This window comes from Vanellus vanellus (assembly GCF_965231255.1).
Source record: "Vanellus vanellus genome assembly, chromosome: 11".
Taxonomy (NCBI): Eukaryota; Metazoa; Chordata; class Aves; order Charadriiformes; family Charadriidae; genus Vanellus; species Vanellus vanellus.
Window position 1 is genome coordinate 2,283,642 of NC_138916.1, and position 15,854 is coordinate 2,299,495.

Genomic DNA, 15,854 nt, shown 5'->3' on the forward strand with positions numbered 1-15,854 from the left:
TGCTTGTTGTCGTGGTTTGGTTTTTTTTTTTTTTTCACAACGGAAATCTTCTGCTTCTGTTATGTGCGAGGAAGGGATTATTAAAATTACCAGATGCTTTTAATTAATTAAAAACGCTCATGCTGGTTGGTCTCCTGCCAGTATGTCTAAATTCTGTCGGCGAGTTAAATAAACTTGGGAGGAAAAGCTGGGATTACAGATCATATTTCTCAGCTCAAGGCCTTTTGCCATGGGATTTTTTAGGGCTTATAAAATTAATCAGATCTTTCTAAAAGATAGCTCTCTGTTGCCCTCTCTTGCTCTGAGAGACTGGGTTTATGTAGGTGGAGCAATATAGAGTATCCGTGTTCAGGAGGTGCTTGGTTATGTCTGAGTTGAATGTCCTATAATAATGTACTTTGTACAGAGTATAATAGAGATGTATTAGCAGATACAGATCTGAGGGGAAGAGCAGCCTAGACTTGTTCCTCTGTTTCCTTCCTCTCTTTAGTTTTCTTTTCACGAGTGAGGATTGTCAGTAAGAACCCTCCTTGCCTTCACACCCTGCTTTCCTTCTACATGCTATATTTGGGGTTCAATTTTCCTCCTTGTTTTCAGGTCATTCATTTATATTCGTCTCGGAGGCAGATGCTGGTACTGATCATACAGAAGTGCCAGATGAGCACCAGGTTATTGCTAGTCCAGACATCTTTCTTTCCCCCTCTTCCACTTTCAAGCAAAAGAGGAGTCTCAGAGCAGAAATGATGCTCTTGGTTCGTCCCCACAGCACTCACCCTCCCAAAGGTCACTCTTTTCAACCAGTTTTATAATTTTGGGTCATGCGTGACTCTGGAATATAGCCAAACTGCACCCGCACCCCAAACAGTCAGCTGCATGAATGCAGCCAGCGAGAATTTACATTTTCATCAGGTTTTTTTTCCCCTTCCTTTTCCCTTGTACTGGTTGGTTGTTCGTTTGGCTTTCATTGACTCAGCTGCAGTTGCTCCAGTTCAATTTATTTCTTCACAAAGGGGCTAAAGTAGATACCCTTATCAGCAGAGGATGCTTTCAGAGATTCCTTGTGGCATTTTCCCCAGGTAGTATCTAATTATCTTTGGTAATAGGAATGAACAGAGAAATACTAAAAGGGCTACAGTATTCCTGGCACAGTGCTCTTCACGCACAGTGATGAGCTTGTACTCTTCTGTGCACTCTTGTAGTTGTCTCAGCCACAGTCTAGTGCCTTTGTTATATGTGGGGTTGTGGTTTCTGTAAGTGAAACTGAATGTCTGTCCTTACCTTTGTTAAAATGATGACAGTTTACCTCTCTTGCAGCATTTTAATATAGTATATTGCAGTAACTAGCCATAAATTTTATATTAATGCTGACTTTTCTAAGCACAAATTCCAATTAAATGAATGTTGTAGTTGTCATGTCCTGTGTGATACCACCTTTATGATCGTAGAAGGTAGAACTGTGTCCATCCGCATGTTGCATGATGTTTGAAATCAAGTTATATTAGGGCATTCTGCAATAAACATAGATACAGCACAGCTATATGTAACACATACAAAAAAAAATTTCCAAATCAAGGTTGCAGAAGGTATTCGGTCAGTCAGAAATCAATTTTCTTCTGTAGGGACTGCCTTTATTAAAATATTTGAAGGGTTTATATTCTTCTGAAAGTTGCCGTGCTGCTGTTTAGTAATGGGGTAATAGTGAACCAGCTAACGGGCTTTTTGGTGAGGGAGTCTGCATTTGTTATGATGTACTCTCTGCACTTTGTCATTTCAGGCTGTCATCAAAGAGCAGCTCCAGGAGTCTCACGGGCTGTGTGAATATGCAGTCTACGTTCAAGGTATGTCGCAAGAGGCTGCCAAAAGTCTTCATTTTGCTAAAGCAAGTTACTTCTGATTTGAGATACAGAGATAAGAAGGGGAACAGATGATAGAAACATATAAAATTCGTACATAAAAAAGAGTTGGTTTTTTTTTTCTGCTTGCTAGGTCTAGTTTAGAAGTTTGGGATTTTCACATGGATGGGCACGTTAGATTTTCTGTTTTCTCTGTATCGATGAGTTTGTCACCCATTCCTCCTTGGCTCTTGACCTTCAGTGTGCTGATGTGAGCTTGGGTTGTGTGTTTGATTGCATTACAGATGCATCTTTTCTGTTAGAGCTACCTGCCTCAGGTGATGGCTGTTTTCCTGTTTGCTTTAAGGGTGATCTTCCTCCTCTTGTCCTGCCCTCTGTCCCCTAAAAAATGTGCCCTAAACTTGGCATTGCAATTCAAAGTGCTGTGGTGGGGGACAGCAGAAATTTGTTGGCCAAGGACATACTACATCCTGTAGAAACTGGGGGGGGGGGGGGGGGGCTAAAATCCAGATCTCATCTTAATGACCAATTTGCCAGGGTTTAAAGCTGCCTTTGCTGTAAAGAACAGAATTTTTTCCAAGCAACCACAAGTCCTTTGCGCGCGTTGTCATTCTGCACTCAGACACGGCTTCTGCCTGAGGTTGCTGCAGGAGGGGGAAAGACCAAATAAGCGTTGTTATAATATATCTGTATTCCCCTTTCTTTCCCTGCTGTCAGAGAGGTGTGTTTTTCCTGCAGATAATGGACTAATTTGCCTGGTATATGTTGTCTTACAGCTTTGATATTTCGCTTGGAGGGGAAGATTCAAGAATCTCTTGAACTTTTTCAGACATGTTCCATTCTGAACCCTCGAAGCGCTGACAACCTCAAGCAGGTGGCACGATCGCTGTGAGTGGTGTTTTATTGTTTCTCTTTGATGTGCCACCCAGGACCTTCCATGTTTTGTTTTTCTCCCAGGCATCAAGCAAAATCCCAGGCTGCTTAATTCCAAACATGCTTCCCTCCTTATCAACACTGGAGTTGGTTTCCAGAAGCGTGGGTTACCTTTAAAAGCAGAATCTCTGTTATCTGCCTGGCTGCCATTGTATTTTCTTTTTCTCTGTGCTTTAAGCAAGAGAGGTAACACACTGATCTCCAGCTCCAGAGCTAAAGGTGCTGACTAGAGCTGTGTAAACTTGCCCTGCAAACCCCTGTCTGTCTCTGGGTGTCCTGTCTTTTTCATTTGAGACAAAGGCAGGCTGCAGAGCCTGTGAATTCATTCCTTGCCTCTCCAGTAACGTTGGGGAGTGCCTCAGCATCTCACAGGATTGATGACCTTGGCCCTGAGAGGGAGTGGTGCTCAGGTTGTAATATTGCCGAGATTGTAAACTTCTCAGAGCTTCTCATGCGGGTCTCTGGACAACGAGCAAATAGCGTAATTTCTCACTGGCAAAGGTGATAGTGGTTGCACAGCAGGGTTTCAGAGCAAGAAAAAATAAAAATTGAAATGCTTTCACAGGTTTCTTTTGGGGAAGCACAAGGCAGCCATTGAAGTGTACAATGAAGCAGCTAAACTCGATGAAAAGGACTGGGTAAGTGTTTCAGTGAGTTGCAGGTTATTGTAGTCTGTAGATGTTTCTGCAGTTTTATGAACACAGCTGCGAACTTGTTCCAAGCAAGGGTGAGCTGATGCTGCCTGCGGTCTGAGCGGAGGAGGAGCTGCAGGGCTGAGAGGCATTGCCTTTTAGCACGGGCTCACGAGCAGGGATGAGCCGCTGCAGCCGCTGGGTTGGATCACAGGAGCAAGGCGTCATTTCTGCCTGCGAAATCCTACACCTTGTCTCGGGGCACAAAGAATCGAGCAACGTGTTTGAGCTTTGCGAGGTATTAGTATTAACATAGCCATATACAGTACAAAGAGCTAAATTACCTTAAGGCAAATATGGGAGGTGGCTCCCTGTTTGGAAACCCTCAGTTATCATTAAAACTTGCTTGAGTAATTGGGAATTGTTTTATAATGCAAAACACCGTTGGAAAAGATTACCCTCAAACTAGCCGAGGGGGTTACTTGTTGCCTACCAAGCATTACCTGTTTTGGAAAAACGTAGGCTGATAGCGACAGGAGCAATAATTAAATTAGCTCTTCTATATAAGAAGACAAAAAGTGAAGGAAGAGCATTGCAAAGGGAAACGTGGGACAGTGGGTGAGAGGAGAGAGGACGTGGCATGCAGTTAGCTGTGGGCAGGCTTCTGCAAGTGACTGTTTTGCCTGTGGAAGTTGTTTCTAAGATAGACTTGCTACACGTGATCTTGTTCCCTGAGACATCAGGCACTCACTGACTTTAGCCGGACTTCTGCTGCTCGGTATGTCTCAAATTCAAACATGATACAAGGATACATTTGGTATTATTCAATTTATCCTGTGCCAGACAACTGAGAAACCTTTTATACGGTGGGTCTTCTTTCAAGCTTGCATTCCCGTAGCTAACCAAGCTACCTGCAGTATGTGCTTGGCATGCCTGTAAACCCTATCTGCAGCCACAGCAGGCAGCCTTCAGTGGGTATTTTGGTGAGCTGTTTCCCATACCGGGCTCAGCACTGGAAGAGGAGCCAGCCTGTGCTCTTCCCTTGTGCTGTCTCATTCTGCAAGTCCAGGAGTTACTGATTCATTACTCTTCTCCACAGTTGGAGAGACTGTGTGGAGGAAAATACCATTCTAAGAGGGTTAATGGGGAAATAAGAGTGTTTCCTCTTAAAGGTCAAGGCTGTCTAAACCGATGAAGCAGTGAAATGCTCACCAGAATAGAAACGAGGAACTTGTGTGCCTTGCTTTTCAGGTCCCCAAGATGTGCCAGGGAGGGGAAGGTTGGAAGTAGCTTGTCTGTTAAACTTTCGGTGATGAATTAGAGGCATGATTGTTCTCTGCAGTGTCACTACCATGGTTAGGATCCCCAAGGGATCTTCCTATTCTGTTGCAAAATTGTTTTAAGATGCCAGAGCATCAGCCCTTCTCATGCTCAACTTCTATTTTGGAAAATTAGGCACATCTTCAAATTTTGTTCAGCTGGGTGCAGCATTTTGCATATCCTAATGAGCGTACAGCTAGATTGAGAGCCACCCAGAAGCCAGCTTACCTGGCGTGAGAGATCTCCCTGGGAACTGACTCACATCCCGGTGAAGAAACCAGTCTTTGCTACTTCTCCTCCAAAGAGACTGTCATCATCTCTGTGTTTCTGTCTCGGTGGCCTGTAGTCTTTTGTGTCCAATCATACTTAAACTCTGTAGGTTCCTGAAGCAACTTGAATTTATAGTTTTACTTGATCTACAAAGCCAGAAGGGCGTAGGCAGGCACAGTGGTGTCCCCATCCAGGTCACTGATGACTGTTATCACCGACAAATTCTGTAGCGCATATCTCAGACCTCATGCTCATTTGCTTTTGGGGGTTTTGTTGTGTTTTTTGTTACAGGAGATCAGCCACAACCTGGGTGTGTGCTACATGTACTTGAAACACTTCAACAAGGTAATGCAAATGCTTACGTACCTGACACATGGGAAGCAGCGTTCCCAGAAATTTCACTCTCTGAGAGTTTGAAGTGGGTCGTTTGCAGTGATAGGTATTAAGGAAGTTTTTTTTGCTTCAGTGTTTGTTTCTGGGAGGAAAAGTTTGTGAGCTGTCTTGGTTTTTGTTTGCATGTTGAATTACTTTGAGTCAGCTGCAAGTTAGTGAAGTTGGATAAGAGCGAAACGGAGGTTAGCCTTGTTGCTGGCCAGGAGGCTTTTTCTGAACTCAGATTTTTCAGAGAGTGTTTCTGGTTTTAAGGGGAATGTTTGAGAGACCTCAGAGAGCTGCCTCAAACTAGACAGAAAACCAGCTGTGTTCCAACAAGAGCCGCTTCTGTTTCCGAGCTTTTTAAAACCAGAACCATAAACACTGCTGGTTTGGTGAGGAGCAGCAATCCATAGAGCGTACCAGTTACATCTTCTTGAAGAAAGAGAAGTGTGATGGTGAAGACCCAAACCGTTTCTGCAGCATATGGCTCAAACTGCTGCACCTCGTGCAGAGAGTTTCTGAAGGAAAACTTGCTGCCCCTTGAGTCTGGCAGGATTCAGTGGGAAGAGTTACAGGGTTGGTTTGCTGGAGGAAAAGGAAAGGATATTTTTTTCCTTCCTGGAAAGGATTTCCTCCTGTGCCTGAAGCTCCACCAAGCCTGGAACAAAAGTCACAAAAGAGCTGCAGTGTGGGCAGTACTAAATTTATTGGCTTTGTAGCTAATAAAGAGCTCCTTGGAAGCTTGAAATGGAGTTTTGTTCCCAGGTCTGAGCTTGCCATGTTCAGCTCTTCACTTAACCCTGTCCTAGGTGCTCGTGGTGAGTGCTGAGCTGTCTCTGATCCTGTGGGCTTACTCTGTAAGAGAAAAAAACAGCATTTAGAAAACTTTTGTTCCCGCTTTGGATCAACTGCTCCCTGCTGCTCTCTCTGGTGGAGTGCCGTGGCCCTCACAGCAAACCCCTGCTGCATTCCCTCTTCGAGGCATCGCTATAAAGCAAGGAGCTCTCGGGTACAGGTCCATACTTGGGATTTGTTGTCTGCAGTAATGCCTTCCAAACTGGAACCTGCTGTCCTCTCAGCTTTTCCATAAGTCTGAGATGTACTGGTCACCCCGGGCAGCCGTACTTCCATGAGGATGTCTAAAATACAATGAAGCCCTTGGGGATGACTGTCTCTTCAGTAGTTACTGGTAACGGATATCCCATATTGCAGAATTCCGTTACTGTGTCAGCGTTTTTCTTTCTAATATATCATGTGTTCAGAGACAGCAAACATACTTTTCTGTCCTGCTGGCAAGGCCTGTGGAAGTAAGAGGAAGACATGCTTCCAAGTGTCTCCCGTTGCAGGGGATTGGAGTGTGCCTGACGAGCTGATTCACTCCTCTTATTTACTTGGCGATCCATGCTCGTTGCTGGAATAAGCATTTTAGCGAAAAATAAACTGTAATGTACCTGTTAACCTAACAAATCTGGAGATTCCCTCCAACCAAACAAATTCAAATAGAGGAACAGGCCCGTGCTTCTCTCCTCCTTGGGAGATCATTGCCTCTTCTCTTGGCTTGAAGCAAGCCTCATTGCCTTTTTCTGTCCCTAAAAGCACACGGCTCCGGATGCAGAACTCGTTTCAACAATTAGCTGGGTTGGGTTTTGCTAGCAGGGTTTTCCGAGCTCTGGGGGTGTTAGCTGTTCCCTTTTGCTAGCTGCTGGGGATTGCTCTTGGGCTGTTGCCTCACTGAGGACTCTGTAATCACTTACTATGATTTTTTTTTTGTTTTCCGTGATTGTGTGTTTAGGCACGAGACCAGCTAAACAATGCCCTGGAGCTCAACAGGCATGATCTGACCTACATGATGCTGGGGAAAATTCACCTATTGGAGGGGGAGATGGATAAAGCCATTGAAGTCTATAAAAAAGCCGTAGAGTAAGGATATATCCCTTTTTCTATCTGCCCATGTTCCATCCTATGCCAGGAGAAATTTGATTGGAGTCCCAGATCTGAATTGAGGACATGATTAAAAAGCTAATGGTAATTATAGTGTCTCTGTGCAAAGCTGGCACTTTCAAGCTCTTCAGCTGTCTCTGCTCTCAGCTGTAGTCCTCCTCCCACTGACAATGTGTCAGGGAAGAAGGTAGCTGTTTGAAGGTCTGCCAAAAAAAAGTGGAAAAACAAATGGATAGAGATGCCTGGGAGCAAACCCTATCCAAAACTGACTTCATAAATCCCAAAGGTTTTATCTACCAAAAAGATCTAACTCCGGGTGTCTCTCTAACCCCGATCGTCTGTCAAAAATCAATCGCTGGGTTTCACACGCTGTTTTCGCTTGGATTGATTTATGTTTGAAAGCGTGTGAGTAGGCAGACTAGAGATGGGTTGGTGCACAGTGAGTTTCTCCCACCCCGTCACTGTTTCTCAGTACCGACCTATCTTGTTTTAGGGCATTCCTCAGCATCTGATTTACCAGTGCTTTTAAAATGGAGTTTTGTAATGGAGGCAAACACTAAAGAAAGGCAGGAGCATGCTGGAAGCCCGTATAGGATCTACAGTTTGTACTGGCTCTTTTCACATACTGTTTCCTTACACGTCTGCTTCTGGCTGCTGTCTGACAGTATATTAGGTTGGATAGACTTTTGGACTAATCTAGAATGTTTATTACGTAAATAATCCTTGCTAAGCATCTTACCAGGTTTATATTTCTTATCTCAGTGCCCCCTGCCCTCCCCTCTTCCTCAATCCTGTTTTTTTCTTTTTTCTTTTTTTTTTTGTTTTGTTTTTTTTTTTGTTCTCATCTGCCTATTAGATTTTCCCTGCTGTTACCAGCTCCGGGATAGTCTTTCATTGCTCTGTGGTTATATGCCGTTAGGCACAGGTGGTTTTGTTCTGGTTGAGGTGTAAAGGTGCCAGTGTGAGTGTGCATATTAGATTTCTTAAGTCTTGATAGCAAGGAATCGAAAACTTCTGTTAAGGTGAGCGAGGTCACAAATACAGTGTCTCTTTTTGCCTTTTCTTTGTTGTTTTCATCCTATTTGTGTCTTCAAAAGCTACTGGGAATGGGGGTGCTTTTAAAAGGGTTCGCAATATTGCTGTGTGAACCTCATGCTAGCAGTGAAAGGTTGGGAGTTGCATATAGTACTTGAAAGCTGTTGGGATGGATTTTTTCAAGCTTCTCTGTGCTGAACGGAGTGGTGTGTACGGCCACAGATACATTAGCCAGTAGTGCCCGTCTGAGCACTCTGGTCTGTGGGCTGCAGCGTAGCACAAAGCCGTGGGGAGCAGTCCACAGCTGGTCGGTGAAACCGGGTTTGTAATCTTTTTATAGGGTGAATTAAAGGTCTGACAATGAGCGTGTGTAGGATCCATCAGAAATGCTCGGGATTGCCTGTCCTACGTGGCCCAAGAGGCTTGGGGTGGATTTACAGGGTGGTTTATGGGAGACGGTGGAAAATCCCATTTTGTATTTCCGGGTCACTGATGCACACTCTCTTTTGAAGCTTAGCAAAACCACGGTATCTTATTATGCATCCAGATCTATTTCACAGAGCTATGTCAACTTTTCATTTATATCTAGGTTTAATATTGTTCAAAGGAAGTCCCCATGGTGGCAATTGTTCTAATATTTGCGTTTAATAATAACAGTTAATTTCCTGGAGTGATACTAGTGTAATGTAGCATCATTATTCCATGTTCTGTTTTTACCTCATTCTAGAAGGGCTAATAAACAATGTGACTCTCCGGCTTTTGTATTACAGGTTTTCTCCAGAAAACACAGACCTCCTTACAACACTGGGGTTACTTTACTTGCAGGTACTGAAAACTGTTAGCTATTACGTGAACTTATTTTCAAAATGACCAAGGATTTTTTTACAGAGTTAATTTCTATCCTCCTTTCTATGACTTGCACGTTTCTCTAAAGACTGCATTTAATATGACAGAGCTTGCTTTTCTGTATCTTCTTTTGTCCTTTTGCTGCTAAAAGCAAGTTGATTTCCTGGACCTGAGCCAGAGCAGGAATTCTGTTTGGCAACCGCCCTAATTCTGTTATAAATCCTCCAAGTATAACAAAACATGACTAGTCATTACCTTGTTTCTGGAGCAGGAATCTAGCAAGTTATATTCGCCTACAAAAGCAGCCATGAAATTGTTAGTGTTAATGCACCGTAGAAGACAATTGGAATCGATTTAAATTACAAAGGCATGCTTATCACTCGCGTCTGTAAAATGTATGGGAAGGACCATCTGATTATACCAAAAGTAAGCTTCCCAAGGAGTGAACAAGCGAAGAAGAATAGGCGGTATTGCCTGATGGGCTAGAAAACTTGCACCAAGTGCTGAATTGGAAAGATCCTTAACCGTTTCCCTAATTGTTTAGATGCTCAAGAATAAAATGTAGGTCTTGAAAAACGTTGTCGTGCTCTAGAGATAGGGAAATTCAGTAGGAGCCTTGAATGTCTTAAGTGGCTATGCGTAGATTTAGAAGGGAATATGACACGGAAAGGGGAATCTGTAAAGTAGAAGTCATGTGAGTATAACGTTCGCCTTGTAAATTTGGCCCCCAGTTCTCTGTGCTGCGATTCATTTGTTCAGTTTGTCTTGTCTCTCTGGATGCATACTCACCTTCCAGAGTTTTAAAAATGCTTCTACAGCTTTCCCACTTGCTGTTAATTACAGAAGGTACTGGGATCTGATGCATCAGTACAAATGCTGGAGTGACAGATGGGCTTTTCATGAATCTTTGTGACCAAAAAAGGACACCAGTACCCAGAATTTTATCTTGTTTGGATGGTACAATTCTGGCATAACTCAATTGAAACCAGTAGGATTTAAGGGATTCTAAGCAGTCGTGTGCTTATATATGGACACAGTCATGCCCACTAACACTTGCAGTCCATTAGAAGACAAGAGGACACTTTTTCCCATGAAAAAAGTGCCCTGAGAAGTGAGGGAATTGAGGATGTGCAGAGTAGCAATTTGTTGGCCTCTTTTCTGGAAGAGAGGAAGAATCAGAGAAATACCACCCCACAGCTCACTTCTGTATAGAAAAGTCAGAGCACAAACTATATGGACAACTTTGGTTTGGTCAGAACAGTGAATCCAGCCCGGCAAAATAAATTTGTTTTGTAAATAAATCTGTTGTGTAAATTATCAAACAAGAACACGTGTGTATAATGGGAGCACTGTAAAATTCACTTTTCAGAATATTTGTTTTAACTGAACCAGAAATTCTAGTGCCCAAAAAGCACGTGCTCTTCTTCTTAACCCCCCTTGCTCCTGAATTTCTGATGCTTATTTACTTCTTTTCCCAGGTTGGGGATTACCAGAAGGCTTTTGAACACCTTGGAAACGCGCTTACTTACGACCCAGGCAACTACAAGGTATCATGAGGAATGGGAAACGAACCAGCTGAATGATGATGAGACACCTCTTAAAGCTAATTCCAGTGTCAGAGCTTTGCCAGGGTCTTAGTCTGGAGAGGCTGAAAAGGATCATGCCCAGAAAGCTTAATCCGAAATACATTTCTGGGACCTTTCCCTGATGTGTGGATGTGTTGGATGTGTGTGGAGGTAGGGAGAGGGGAGGGGGCAGAATATGGGATGTTAAATTGATGCCTTTGGTTTTTAATCTGAAGTCGCAAATGGATGAAAACAAATGGAATTTACTTTGCAAAGCAAATGTTGTAGACATTGTTTCAAAAATGCCAAGAGCTGTTCCTGGGTCCCTGTGACTCCTGGACACCATACAGGTGATATTCTGTTATATTATTCTCTCATCTGCTAATAACTGTCTGTGCTTCCAGCTGCTGTATACAGATGTGACTTTTCCTTGGCTCTGGTCTGGAAGGCCGAGCTTGACATCTAGGTTTCTTTCCTGATGGTGAAACTGCTTCCCTTTTTAGCCATGTTACTTCATTTCTCTCTGCCTCTTTTTCCTTCCGTACAATGTTAACGATGTAGAGTATTGAAATGTGGGGTTGATAAATGATATATGAATGCAAGCTGAATGTTATTGTGAAAACACCTCTACACTTACAAATTTTACTTGTCACTATGGAATATTATAAAGGACTTAACTAGTGTGGGTTATAGCGTGTTGCAATCACTTGCTTTTTTTTTCCCCATGCATATTTCCATTAATTTGCAGTATCAGTCAGTGTGAACTAGGCTAGCTTTGCTGCGTATGTCTTGCTTGCTCCGGTTAACTTGCACCAGAACTATTTCTATCTGTCCTTGTTGGTATAAAGAAACTATTAGTGCATAGATCTTCTCAGAGACTCCGACTCTAGGGGATACTACTATCACCCCAAAACACACTCTAAACACTTGCCATCTTGCAATATTTCCGAGACAGTTATGATTGAGGTGGTGCAGGAAGAAAGAGACTTGAGTGCCTTCTTTACCCTGTCTTCTGCTATATGTTGGGAGATTCTAGAGTCCACATCTGCTCCCCACTGTTAGTCTCGGCAGCCCCTAGAAGGAAACACCCAGAAAAGTTAAATGTTTGCTCTTGAAATGGCTTTGTTTATTAATTATGTCCTGTTATCTTCTTGCTATATTTGGGGAAGTGCAGCTCCTCAGCTGGTCGCTTGTCTTCTCTCAAAGGCTACCTTGGCAGCTGGCAGCATGATGCAGGCCCATGGAGATTATGATGTTGCCCTCTCCAAATACAGGGTGGTAGCCAGCACCGTGCCTGAAAGCCCCCCGCTCTGGAACAACATTGGGATGTGCTTCTTCGGGAAGAAGAAATACGTAGCAGTAAGTATCTGGTTTCCTTTCTTTTTTTTACCTGTAGCTGACTTCACGCAAGAACAAGATTCCTCTTGTGGCAGAGATGGGAGGTCTGTTCTGGGTGGGCTGTGTTACAGCACACTTATTCCTTTTTTGAAGGCTATCAGCTGCCTGAAGCGGGCAAACTACTTGGATCCCTTTGACTGGAAGATCTTGTACAATTTGGGGTTAGTCCACCTCACGATGCAGCAGTACGCGTCTGCTTTCCACTTCCTTAGCGCTGCCATCAACTTCCAGCCCAAGATGGGAGAGCTGTATATGCTCCTTGCAGGTACGCAACGCTCCGTTACCCTGCTCTGGTGGATATCCAGCCTAGGGGATGCAACATTAAAGAGAGAAAATTTGGGCTGAAGTAAACAAATACTGGATAAAGGCTATAGTAAGAAGCTGTTCCCCAGTAGGGTACTGATGAGTCTAAAGTCCAAATCGTCTGTGCTCTCTCTGTGGTGAATAGTAAGGTTAAATTGCAGTCAGATCCAGATTAAATATTAGGAAATATTTTCTACGTATAAGAGTTTGGGTTTGGGTTGCCTAAGGAGTGGGTGTGGATTTCCAGCAACAGACATTTTTGGGATCAAGCGGACAAATCTTTGTCAAATGTGAGATTAGTAGGGTTAATCCTGGCAGCACTCCAGGCAACCCTGCTAGCACCTATTTCTGTTACCATCTAATGACATTCAGAATTGTCCTAAAAATGAAATCCTTGTGAAGCGTCGACTTGCGTGTGTACGTTTTGCTTTGGTACAGTTGCCCTGACAAACCTTGAAGACGTTGAGAATGCAAAACGTTCCTACGAGCAAGCCGTGGCACTGGACAAGTAAGTCTTCATCCTCGCTGGCACTTCGATCGCGTTGCTTTGCCTCCCTCGCCTGGTTTCCTTTGCGTGCTTTGTCCCTCTCTCTACTTTGACCCTAATAGTTTGCAGTAGGGAAACATTTTTATTCCTGCAGCTGTGCAAGTCCCTGTTTAAAAAACACCTTTTTTTTTTTTTTTATTATTATTATTTAATAAATTCAGGTCAGCTCCAAAAAATGAAAGAGAAATTTTGTTTCAGGCCAACCTAAAGCTGGTTTTTATTTTGCTGTCTAGTTAGTGAGTCAGTGGTGATGACTTTGGATTGCAGCGAATATTTATACACAGTGAAGCAGATTCAAGAGAAGAAAACCAGTCATCCCGGAATATTTTGTAACCCAAAGTTTGAGCAGTCTGCAGGGCGATGAGAGGCTTGGGATAAAGCCAGTGCTGAACTGCGCAGAGAGATTTTAGCTGGGAGAACGTGGGCATATAAAAGGGCAACAGTGTAGCCCTTTTCCCTCCATTTTGTTAACAATGTCTGGGTTTGCAATCTAGCACTTAAAATCAGAGCACTTGGTTTCAGAAACATTAAAATGAACCGTGCAGTATTTCATCGTTTCAGTCAGAAAAACACGTTGGTCTCAGATCTATGAATAGTCTTGGCTCCCTGGGTCTGCTTTACTTTACCTTTCTTTTTTCCTTTTCGTATTTTAACTAGTAGGTGATTAGATGGTGATTCATCTCCCCAATTTACTGTGAATATTTGCACACTTAGAGCAGCCAGCACAGTGCTCCTGAGTCCAGGAGCCTGTATGCTGGCGGCAGAGCTGTGGCAAAAACACTCTTTCCATCTGCAGTGGCCACCACAAGGTGGCATGAGGAGATGCTGGTCCCTTTTCCTCTCTCTTCTCTAACCTAGGTGCACCGGCCAGGCTTAATTCTGGGGATTCTGGAAGTTCCTAAACCCATAATAAAGAGCGGCAGGTTTCTAAAAAATAGTGTTTGACCCTGTAGTGCAGTTCTGTTTGCAAAGAGGTGCTGAGGTGTTTAGTGGGAGTTACATGGCATACACGCGTGCCGGAGCTCTTGCCTCAGTTAGCCCTGCACAGCCAGCGCACATCTGGCATGGAAGCTCTTCATCCTTCCGCATGGACAGAATTACAAAGCGGGTTTAAATATTATTTCTACATCTGTTTCGAACATCAGTAGGTCTGTGCAACCTCCTCAGAGGAACCGAACCCGTGCAAACTATGGTTAAAGATGTATCAATGTATCGCAGTGCGAGAGCGTTTTGCAGTTGAGCATCGGTCGTTCCTACCAACATCACCGACTAAGTCCCGGCAGCTCCTTTGCCTGGCTTTCCTCATCACCCTTCCACGCCTAGCAAGGCAGTAGAGGACCTTAAAGAATGCTCAGACTGCTTAGTCATGAAATTCGCGTGCTTTGATCAAATAGAAGGAATAGAAATTTAGCCCTACAACTTTGCCTAAATATTTGGGACTGCTGTGATGCTACAGCTATATAGTCTTACTGGGAAAATAAACCCTCATCAAAGCAAAAAGGAACGCCAAGTGGACTGCTGGGAGGAACATCCAGACTTTGTTAGGCTTGTTCAGCCAACATGTCATATATTTTAGACGGTTGTTGTGCGGCTGAATCCGTGTCCCCACAGGCTTTCTTTGCTGGCATATTACGAAGTGTTTGGCTGGGATGAAGGTAGCCCTGTTTGTTTCCACTGCCATAAATACTTTTATAGCAGTGCTGTGACATTTGGCCGAGGTGCCCTGCTGGGGTCTGGAATGGAAAGCGGCTTGGAAAAATCTTTAAAAAAAGGTGTTTCTTCTTAGTACTGGTTCTAGCTCATAGCTCTCCTTTCTTTCTGTGGTTATTTAGCTATTGATTTTTCGGCCTGTCATACTGCTTCTCAGCTCTTGAAGGCGAATTAGCTTGATAAGGTTCAATTAATTTTAAACCTGGCTGTTCCCAGATCTGTCTGATCTCTGTTTTCAGTGTTTTATTGTGTGGCTTTGGGGTTTTGTATTTTATTTTTTGGCTTTTTTTTTTTCCCCCAGAAGAGATGGGGTTTTGATATTTATTTTTTCATGCATTTGTTCCTTTGCTTGGGCAAAGACAGTGAGGAGTTGGGTTGTGTTTTTTTTTGTGGGAGGATCCACGTTCCAGTTTCTCAGTTAAAGGCAAAGCAATGGTTATAAATGCTATCAGATTTCTTCTAATAGTCGTCTTTCTTGCAGCGCTGCCATAGAACTTACCGAGGATGGATAGTCATGGCCTGCAAATGACGCTTTTCTATTTAATGAACAGCGTTAGCAGCAGCCTTCCCTTCTGCACTTCTCACAAAGGATGTTCTCTCTGTCTTGGCCCCCGAGGCGTGGGTGCTGGAGCCCTTGGATGGCTCCAGTTATCCCTGCCAGACTCCAGGAGAGGGCACCCGTCCCTCACTCGCATTTATCGAGCAAACTCTCGATAAGCATCTCTCACTGCCCTGTGTGCGGTGACAGACACACGTGTGCGGCTCCTCTGCAGGAAGCTGCGGGCAGACGGCGCTCTTCCATGCACCCCTGGACAGCGCGTCCCCTGCTCTGGCCAAGTGCACCCTCTGGTCCTCCAGGTCTCGTCCTGCAGCCTGGACGAGCCGAGCATCTGCAGGAGCTCCCCTGCTGGGGTCGGTGGCCCTCTTGCATTTCACTTCTTTGTCAGGTAATACCCATGCGTTTTGCTTCTCCAGAATAAGGGTGGAATTCAGACCGCTAAAGAATGGTCAGAGCAGTTTGTCAGGCAATTAAGGAAGGATCAGATCTCCGAGAGTTTCACTTACCAATTACAAAGCCAAGGGAGTCAGCTCGCTCTTTCCCTGCGGTTTAGTTTGCTCACACTCC

The 15,854-nt window shown here is 43.9% G+C and overlaps 1 protein-coding gene across 1 annotated transcript in view; it reads left to right on the forward strand.

The window, feature by feature from the left end:
* BBS4 (Bardet-Biedl syndrome 4) overlaps window positions 1–15,854 on the forward strand; it is a gene marked incomplete at its 3' end in the record, with an annotated part of 40,859 nt that overhangs the window by 21,871 nt on the left and 3,134 nt on the right. Inside the window, exons 4-13 of the mRNA XM_082489061.1 lie at window positions 1,775–1,838; window positions 2,630–2,741; window positions 3,352–3,424; window positions 5,300–5,353; window positions 7,176–7,303; window positions 9,130–9,184; window positions 10,684–10,752; window positions 11,977–12,129; window positions 12,262–12,433; window positions 12,910–12,979. Coding sequence (XP_082345187.1) covers window positions 1,775–1,838; window positions 2,630–2,741; window positions 3,352–3,424; window positions 5,300–5,353; window positions 7,176–7,303; window positions 9,130–9,184; window positions 10,684–10,752; window positions 11,977–12,129; window positions 12,262–12,433; window positions 12,910–12,979 — 950 coding nt within the window. The remainder of the gene's footprint in view (window positions 1–1,774; window positions 1,839–2,629; window positions 2,742–3,351; window positions 3,425–5,299; window positions 5,354–7,175; window positions 7,304–9,129; window positions 9,185–10,683; window positions 10,753–11,976; window positions 12,130–12,261; window positions 12,434–12,909; window positions 12,980–15,854) is intronic.